The sequence below is a fragment of the Mandrillus leucophaeus genome, unplaced genomic scaffold, assembly GCF_000951045.1.
Source record: "Mandrillus leucophaeus isolate KB7577 unplaced genomic scaffold, Mleu.le_1.0 Scaffold121, whole genome shotgun sequence".
Lineage (NCBI taxonomy): Eukaryota > Metazoa > Chordata > Mammalia > Primates > Cercopithecidae > Mandrillus > Mandrillus leucophaeus.
Window position 1 is genome coordinate 6,162,622 of NW_012100432.1, and position 9,146 is coordinate 6,171,767.

The 9,146-nt window shown below is 52.5% G+C and overlaps 1 protein-coding gene across 1 annotated transcript in view; it reads left to right on the top strand.

The window, feature by feature from the left end:
* PODXL2 (podocalyxin-like 2) overlaps positions 1-9,059 on the top strand; it is a 35,979-nt gene extending 26,920 nt beyond the window's left edge. Inside the window, exons 5-8 of the mRNA XM_011971311.1 lie at positions 4,961-5,117; positions 5,665-5,726; positions 7,950-8,129; positions 8,776-9,059. Of these exons, the coding sequence (XP_011826701.1) occupies positions 4,961-5,117; positions 5,665-5,726; positions 7,950-8,129; positions 8,776-8,988 (612 nt within the window). The 3' untranslated portion in view covers positions 8,989-9,059. The remainder of the gene's footprint in view (positions 1-4,960; positions 5,118-5,664; positions 5,727-7,949; positions 8,130-8,775) is intronic.
* Positions 9,060-9,146: the final 87 nt, after the last annotated feature.

Below are 9,146 nucleotides of genomic sequence, written 5' to 3' on the forward strand. Positions count from 1 at the left end.
CTGTTTGCAGCGTGACCTTTTCCCTCCCCAAAACACACACTTGCGTCTGATGCTCTCTAGGTCAGAGACCCTCTGTTTTATCCTTTTTAAAGAATAAACTTCCAGTCTTCTGCCAGGGAGAAGGGACATTTCTTGGCTGTGCAGCACTGCAGGAAGAACTAGGGACCCAGCCGTTTCTTAAGCAAACTTTTGACCAGCTTATATTTTTAGTAGCATTTTCATCCCCTCTTCCAAAGGTAACCAGGGCCCCTATTCCAGGGCATCTGGGGAGTGTCAATCAGTATGCATCTGACTGCTTCTCAGCTTTCCTCATTTTGGCTTAGGGTTTGGCTCTTTAGAGTTTGCTAAATTAGGAAATTCTAACTCACCCATCTGCTTCCAGTGTCTAGATTTTGTTGCTCTTGTCTCCTCTTCTGTTTTACTTTGTCTCTGTGGTTTTAGGCCTTAAATTCTTTACTCTTGTTAGTGGGCCTGGGCAAGACTGAAGGGACATACATGCATTTAATCCAAAAGTCCCCAGCAAGGTTGGTTTCCCCCACCATGACTATACTGATGGATCTTCACCTAAGTGATGTGTGTTTTCATCCATTGCAGTTATTATTTTTACTGATGCTCAATACCTCATCTTTGGTCAGGGAAAGCCTCTTTGAGTTGACCTCTGAGTCCTTTTGACCAATCTATTAAGTGTCTGATTGCCTCCTTGCTTTCTGGAATAATAAGACATTCCAGGCTCATCTTCCTCCCCAGACATGGAGCCCTCTCATTCCCTTCATTGGGAAATGGTACGTACATAAAGACCACAGTATGGGTACTTGGGACCCTTGGGCATATTGTGCGTATTTGAACAATATAGCCTAAAGTTCATATCTTTTTTCCAATCAGTACATAGATATTAAGATGCTTTTATTCTGTTTTCCCTGTTTTTGTCTTCTGTGTTATTCTATTATGTGACCTCCACTCAGTCATTATTTTTTATGGTAGATTTTTTTTTTATTGTAGTAAAAAACATAAAATTTCCCATTTCACCCTTTGTAAGTATAAGTTCAGTTGTGTTAAGTATATGTACATTGTTGTGGAACCGAGCCCCAGAACTTTTTCATTTTCAAAGCTGAAACTCTGTACCCATTAAATGACTATCTGTTCCCCAGCCCCGGCACCCACCATTCTCCTTTTGGTTTCTATGAATGGGACTACTCTGGATACCTAATAGAAGTGGAATCAGACAGCATTTGTCATTTTACATCTGGCTCATTTCACTCAGCATAATGTCCTCAGGGTACATCCATTTGGTAGCATGTGGCAGAATTTTCTTCTTAAGGCTGAAAAATATTCCATTGTATGTATATGCCACGTTATTTATCCACACAGCTGTCCACGGACACTTGAGTTGCTTCCCTCTTTTGGCTGTTGTGAATAGTGCTGCTGGGAATGTGCTGTGCAAATATCTCCTCAAGACTCTGTTTTTAATTCTTTTGTGTATATACTCAGAAGTGGGGTTGGTGGATCATGTGGTAATTCTATTTTTAATTTTTTTGAGGAATCTCCATACTGCTTTTCGCTATGACTATACCATTTTACATTTTCACCAGCACTAGGGTTCCAGTGTTTCCACATCCTCATAAACACTTGTTCTTTTCTGTTTTTTTTGTTTGTTTTGTTTTGTTTTGAGACGGAGTCTTGCTCTGTCGCCCAGTCTGGAGTGCAGTGGTGCGATCTCGGCTTACTGCAACCTCCACCTCCTGGGTTCACGCCATTCTCCTGCCTCAGCCTCCTGAGTAGCTGGGACTACAGGCGCCCGCCACCTCGCCCAGCTAATTTTTTTGTAGTTTTAGTAGAGATGGGGTTTCACCGTGTTAGCCAGGATGGTCTCAGTCTCCTGACCTTGTGATCCTCCCGCCTCAGCCTCCCAAAGTGCTGGGATTACAGGCGTGAGCCACCGTGCTCAGCCCTTTTCTGTTGTTTTAAACAGTGGCCATCCTGAGGGAAATGAGGTATTTGGTTGGTGCAAAAGTAATTGCTCTTTTTGCCATTGAAAGTAATGACAAAACCCGCAATTACCTTTGCACCAACCTAAATGGTATCTCATTGTGGTTTTGATTTGCATTTTCCCTGATGATTGGTGATGTTGAGCATTAGTCATTATTATTAACAGTCAATGCTTACTATATTTTATCAACATATTTGTTAGTTTCTTTGCCAGATTCATCACTTGTTAGAATTTTTTCAAACCATTTGAGAAAAAGTTGAAGACATTATTTCCTTTTGTCCCTACCCCCAAATACATTAGTTTGTATTTCCTCAGAACAAGAATATTTTAGATAACCACAATGCAATGGTCAAAATCAGGAGTTAGCACTGCTACAAAACTATTATCTGATCACCTACCTTATTTCTGTTTCACCATGTTTCCAATAATGTCCTTTATATTTTTTCCCTCCCAGTCCGGGATAGAATCCATGGTCATGCATTGCATTAATTGTCTTGTCTCTTTAGTCTCCTTTAATCTAGAATAGTTCCTCGGCCTTTCTTTGCATTTAATGACCTTGACTTGTTTGAAAAATGATAGGAATAAATGTGCATTAAAAACGATGGGCTATACAGAGAGTACATATTCAGAAAAAGACAGGGAGAAAAGTGCTGGCAGTCTCTTGGGGAAAGTTTTACACATTAGAACTACAGGAGTTCCAGGAGTTCGGCCCTCAAGATCTAGAGAAAGTGATGCAAACTCAGTGGCTTCTATTTTACCTAGATGTCACAGGTAACACAGAAGAAACTGGAAAGAAGTCTAGTAAGGAAACCTATGAGAGGAGGCAGAAAGATAAAGTAGTAAATCCAGAGGTGGTGTTTTTGAGTTCTAGAAGGCAAAAGAAATCCTTACTGTAGAGATGCAAGGATCTGAGCCTTTGAGGCTCAGAGAGGTACTTTTTTTTTTTTTTTTTTTTTTTTTTTTGCTCACATCACAGAGAGCTGACAAATGGCAGAAACAGGATTTGAACCAATGTATTTATTTTTATCACCCAGGCTGGAGTACAGTGGCACAATGTCAGCTTACTGCAGCCTCAACTTCCCAGGCTCAAGTGATCCTCCCACCTCAGCCTCCCAAGTAGCTGGGACCACAGATGTGCACCACCACACTTGGTTAATTTTTTTGCATTTTTTGTAGAGACAGGGTTTGCCGTGTTGTCTGTGCAGGAGTTGGAACTCCTGGGCTCAAGTGATCCACCTCCCTTGGCCTCCCAGATGTTGGGATTACATGAGCCACTGCACTGGCCAGAGCCCAGATTTATTTGATTCCAAAGTCAGGGCTTTTCCCCCTTGCCGTGGACATTCAGTTTTCCTGTCTACATAGTAAGTGGTATGACATCTGCAGTCATCAGATCCTCCCACACTGATGTTGTGGATCTCTGGGCTTAAGCCAGGCTGACATATGTACCCAGGAAAATGTGGGGTGTGCAAACACAGCAGATCACAGAGCTGCAGCACAGAGAGCAGGCACTTCATGTGGCAGGAGAGTGCTTGTAACCGGGGGTCTGTGGGTCATGGTGCACGTACCCTTGCTCCGGCAGAGGTGGGCATGCTTCTCCCCCGATACTCAATCAGTGAAGAAGGTAAGAACCATCACAGAACTAGGGCTTTCCTAGCTGCTCTGTGGCCATCTCCAGGTACCCATCTTCTCCCACATTTAGAACTCAGTTGGCTGGCTGTTAGACCAGTGAGTGCCAAGGCTTGAGCCTGAGCCTGGCATTTGCCATGGTAACAAAGAACAGAGGCCCAGCACTTCAATCCCCCTGGTAGACTTTAGGTTGGCATGACAACTAGGGAACAGCTCATTAGCCTGGGCTCTAACAGAAGGGAGATTTGGAGTGGCAGGGGATCCTGCAGGGCTGGCCTAGTGAGATGCCTGTGCCTCCCAGTGGCACTGGCTCTCAGCTGCATAGCAGGGCACTGTGAAAGAGCTGAGCACCTGGGAGAGAGGTATCTGCAGCAGGCTGTGGAGGCTAGGAGCAGGGAATGTGCGACTGTGCATGTTCAGGAGGGAAAAGGCTGCTGGGGAGGAGCCAGAGTGAGGAGTAGCCACAGGGCCAAAGGAGGGTATCTTCCTAGATGGGGCTGGGCAGGGACAAACGGCAGGACGTGAAGCAGGAGGCAGGGTTCTGGCCTGTACCCCAGCCTGGGCTCCTGCCACTTGCTGAGTTTCTGTTTAAGGCCAGGCTCTTGTTTTTGTTTTAAATTGTGGAATTACATATATATATATACATGGTCAAGAAAACCTCAATACAAGCGATGAGAAAAGGTCTCCTCATGCCCCTCCCTCTGTCCCAGCCCAGCTCCAGGGACTCCAGTTCCTATCTCTGTGTTTGCTCTTTTGGCCTCCACCGCCTACACAAGAGCACACAGATGGCTTTCCCCACTCACCAGCTTGGGGCTGCATCTCTGTGATGACAGGCGAGAGGAGAGCCAGGTTCTGCCACTTCTGGCCCCTCCCCGATTTTTGGTAGTTATATGGTGCACACCTCTTTGTCCATCACCACTCCCACCCTCCCGCGTGTTCATCCCCAGCACCACACGCTTGAGCACTAGGCACAGGGAGCAGTTCTCCCATAGGCCTTACCACTCTGTGTACATAGTTTCTGGGTTTGTCACTGTACATGGCGTGTGTGTGTGTGTGTCCCCGCACCACTCAACTGCATCTGTCTCTGGGACGGGCCCCTTGACTTTCTCATGGCTAGAAGCCAGGGCAGGAAGGAGCACCTGGTGTAAGTGAACAAATGGGTGTACATCTTGGGGTTCCCACATTCCCCAGCTTGCAGCTCTCAAAGGGTCTCCAGAGCTGACCAGAGCTGCCTCTCTGGGAACAGCCAGAGGGTTGAGGGTGAGTACGGGGCTGGGCCTAGAGGCAGAGGGCTTAGTAGAGCCCCTCTCCTTCACTGAACCCGGGGGGCTCTTTCTGCCCTTGTAGGAGGTGTTCCGGCAGCACCGGGGGCCGCAGCTCCTGGCCCTGGTGGAAGAGGTGCTGCCCCGCCATGGCAGCGGCCACCACGGGGCCTGGCACATTTCTCTGAGCAAGCCCAGCGAGAAGGAGCAGCACCTTCTCATGACACTGGTGGGCGAGCAGGGTGAGTGAGGGCAGGTGATGGGAGGGCCCAGGAGGGCAGTGGGAGGTAGGCGGCCCCTGAGGGCCATGGGAAAAAAGTACACGCATAAGGGCTTTGAAACTTGGAACTCCAGGACAGTAGTTTGAGCTACTTAGTTTAGGGGTCAAGGTGTACCCACCAGCTTGGGTTCTGGGGACAAGGAAGGGGGTGTGAGAATGAAGGATGGGAACAGGAGGCAGGGGAAGAGGTGTGGTCCAGCACAGGTGGGAGATGAATGGACACTGTACCTGGTGTGGCAGGGGAGAAGGGGTGTGTTCAGAAGGCAGTGTGTGGGCTTCGCAAGTGGCTGTCTGGTATTATACAAATCGATGTTCTAACAAATCGATGCAGTGAAAAGCATGTCTAGGAGCCCTCTCCTAGGGGGAGGCGTGTGCCTTGAGGATCTGTGTGCAATTTGAGCCAGGAGGGGAGGCAGAGGCTCAGGCCAGCCATTGGAGTGCGGGGCCAGAGCCCTTGGAGGGGCACCTCAGCCATGGCTGCACTGATAGTGGTGTTTCTTACCCCCCAGGGGTGGTGCCCACTCAAGATGTCCTTTCCATGCTGGGTGACATCCGCAGGAGCCTGGAGGAGGTAAGAGTACAGGGACCTGGACCTGTTAGCTTCTAATATGCTCCCTCCTGTCTCTGTTCCTCAAAGTCCCAGGAGGCTGCCCACATCGTGAGGTTCAAAGGAGCATAAGACAGAGCGTGCTCTGAGCGGGTCCCTTGCTTCAGGCCTTCCTTAGACATGGTTTTGTGGGAAAGACGGTGCACGTGCATGCTGCCAACCAATGGTGCAATGCAGGCAATGGCCAGGGGCAGAAAGGGGCCATGGGGGTGCGGGGGGCTGTGCTAAGAGGCTGACAGGAGAGGGCCCAGAGAGGAAGGGTCTGGGGGGCAATGAGGGTTAACTGGGACAGTTAACTGGGTGGACAGTGGCAGAGACGCCATGCAGCCTGGTGGGAGGGGACAGTGTTACGGGTTCCAGAAACCAAAAGAGCAAGCCTGGGAGACCTGGACATGTGACTTGGCGTGAATATGTGAGTCTGCTGGTGCTTGCACAGCCAGGCTCTGCGCTCCTGCTGCGGTGAGATGCGGCACCTGGGGGCCAGGAGGCAGCCCTGCCATCTTGGGAGGTGCCCCCATCCAGTGCAGTCTGCTGGCTGCCTGGCCCAACCCGGCCAACCTCTCCTACCCAGCTGCCACACAAGCTTGGATGGGATGGCAGGGTCCCCAGTCCTCCTGCTCCTCACACCACCTTGCCTGTGGGGTCCTTCCGTTCCTCATCTCTCTTCTTCAGGACAGCCACCATCTCCAGCAAAACTGCCATTGCTCACTGTAGAGTCCAGTGCCCTGTCATCAGCCCTCTCCACTCCCGAAGGTGCTGCCACTTTTGGCAGGAGAGATGAGTGGCCACCTCCTCATCCTTGCGTGCCAGGGGAGCGGAGGCCCTGGTGGTGGTGCTTTTCTGGTGAGCATGTCGAATGCCCACTGAGCACCACACCGTGCAAGGCTCTCTCCCTCAGTCCTCGCCACCACCCCTTGGGGTTGTGAGAGTTAAGTGGGGCACTGTTGAGTACCAATGGCGTCCCCATGGAAGATGAGAGCCGAAGCGGGAGAGGTTAGGTGACCTGCCTGAGATGGCACCTCCGGTAAGCAGTAGAGCCAGGCTTTGCAGGAAGCCTGATTCCGGAGCCTGGGCCTTTCACCACACTGCTCTACTGCCTGGAGGGCCACTGAGGCCCTTCCCAGTTCTGGAATCGTGGGTCCATGAACAGTGGGGCTGCTGGTGGAAGTGTGAGCTAACCTTGACCTTTTATACAGTCCTCACCCTGCTTTTCGCTGCCCCTGAGTATTCTGGCCTTACTGGTCACTTAATTCAGACTGACTTAGCCAAAAGTCATGCTGGGTCTTTGGAAATATACTCAGGTGAATCTAGCAAGAAAAACTGACCCTTGATAACAAAAAATTGAGAAAAGTACTGGAGATACAGATGGTTCACAGAAACTAGGGAAGAGCTGCAACGTGGCCTCAGAAAGGGGGGCCTGGTGCAATCTAGGCCTCAGCACTGGGAAATGCCCTGACCCCTCACCTGAGGAGTCCCTGGTGGTACTCACCTTCCTGCTTCTCTCTGCTGAGATGCTGATCTGTGGAGACAGCACCTGCCTGGCCCCTGGCACCGATCTCCTTGGCCAGAGAAGGCAGGACTGACCATGACAACCTGCAGCGTGGAGGGGTGCAGGCAGCTACATGCCAGCAGTGAACACGCCGCGGGAAGGGAGGAAGCTGGGTAGCTAGGGTGGCCACGCATGTGGCCTGCATGCCCTCGGTATCCCTCCCTGCACTGGCCCTGGCATCGGGAAGGTGACTATCCCACCCCTCCCCACCGAGGTGGAGGCGGTTGTATGGTGGAAAATGTGGGAGGGGCTCACATCTTCTTGTCTCTCTAACTGGTTAGGGATAGGTGTGGGGGATCTCTCTAGTTGGATGGTGTCCAGCAGCATGGGTCCACTCTCACTGGGGGGCTACGGCCACAGTGAGGTCACACTCAGCAGTTGGGGCAGAAGCTGTGGTGGGATGTGAAGGAGGCTGGGAACATGGGCATGGGGTGGAGAGGCCTATAGCTGTGCTGAGACGAACAGGATGAGCATGGGGTAAAGGCAAGCCCAGGCCCCAGGGAACTTCAGGAATCGGGAGTGCCAGCACCTTCTAAGCCTGCTCCCCCATCCCCACCCCTGAGCCCAATGCAACCACCCCAGAGAAGCCATGGCACCCCAGGACCTCAGCTGAAGAACCTGGCCCCTTCTACCCCCAGATTGGCATCCAGAACTATTCCACAACCAGCAGCTGCCAGGCACGGGCCAGCCAAGTGCGCAGCGACTACGGCACGCTCTTCGTGGTGCTGGTGGTCATTGGGGCCATCTGCATCATCATCATTGCGCTTGGCCTGCTCTACAACTGCTGGCAGCGCCGCCTGCCCAAGCTCAAGCACGTGGTGAGTGTGGGGACAGGTGGGGCTTGGGGCCAGTGGAGAGTGCCCATCGATAGGTGTCCTCATCTGCAAGGGGAGGCAGTGACTCTCCTGGGAGCACAGGGTCCCTTGGGTGAAGCAGCTGGTCAGCCTAGCACTGCTGCCTGCTCTGCAGGGCACTAGCCCCAGGACAGGTGCTGGAGGTGCAGGGAGTGAGGGGGCTGCTAGCCCCACCAGGGGGCCCCTCCCTGGCACCACCAGCCCCTTTCCAGGGCAGGCACTGCAGGGCCTGAGCACCTGGATACCTCACCAGAGACAGGCCCTGCATTGGTGATGCCCAAAGGTCAAGGAGAGGCTCCAGCAGCCTGGAGGCCTCCCCAGGAGGAAGAGAGCAGTGCCCTAGTGATGCCGCCTGCCCACCTCGCAAGTAGAGTCTTCTTAGGGGGCTGTTGGGGTATCGATGACGTCAGGGAGACCACGGGGCTCTGTAGTGCCAACGATTAGATTTATTTTGAGAAAGGAGTTGAGCTGCAGCAACAGAAAAGAAGGATCTGGCACCTGTGGAGGCTGCCGCGGGGACCCTCTGGGTAGGGTTGCACAGACGGCCGCAGGCCTGGAGCCGTCTGGGGGCCGGCTCGCTCGCCCACGGCCTCTCCCCACCCCGCCGCAGTCGCACGGCGAGGAGCTGCGCTTCGTGGAGAACGGCTGCCACGACAACCCCACGCTGGACGTGGCCAGCGACAGCCAGTCGGAGATGCAGGAGAAGCACCCCAGCCTGAACGGCGGCGGGGCCCTCAACGGCCCGGGAAGCTGGGGGGCGCTCATGGGGGGCAAGCGGGACCCCGAGGACTCGGACGTGTTCGAGGAGGACACGCACCTGTGAGCGCAGCCGAGGCGCAGGCCGAGTGGGCCGCCAGGACGAAGCGAGGTGGACCCCGAAACGGACAGTCCCCGGTGGTACTCACCTTCCTGCTTCTCTCTGCTGAGATGCTGATCTGTGGAGACAGCACCTGCCTGGCCCCTGGCACCGATCTCCTTGGC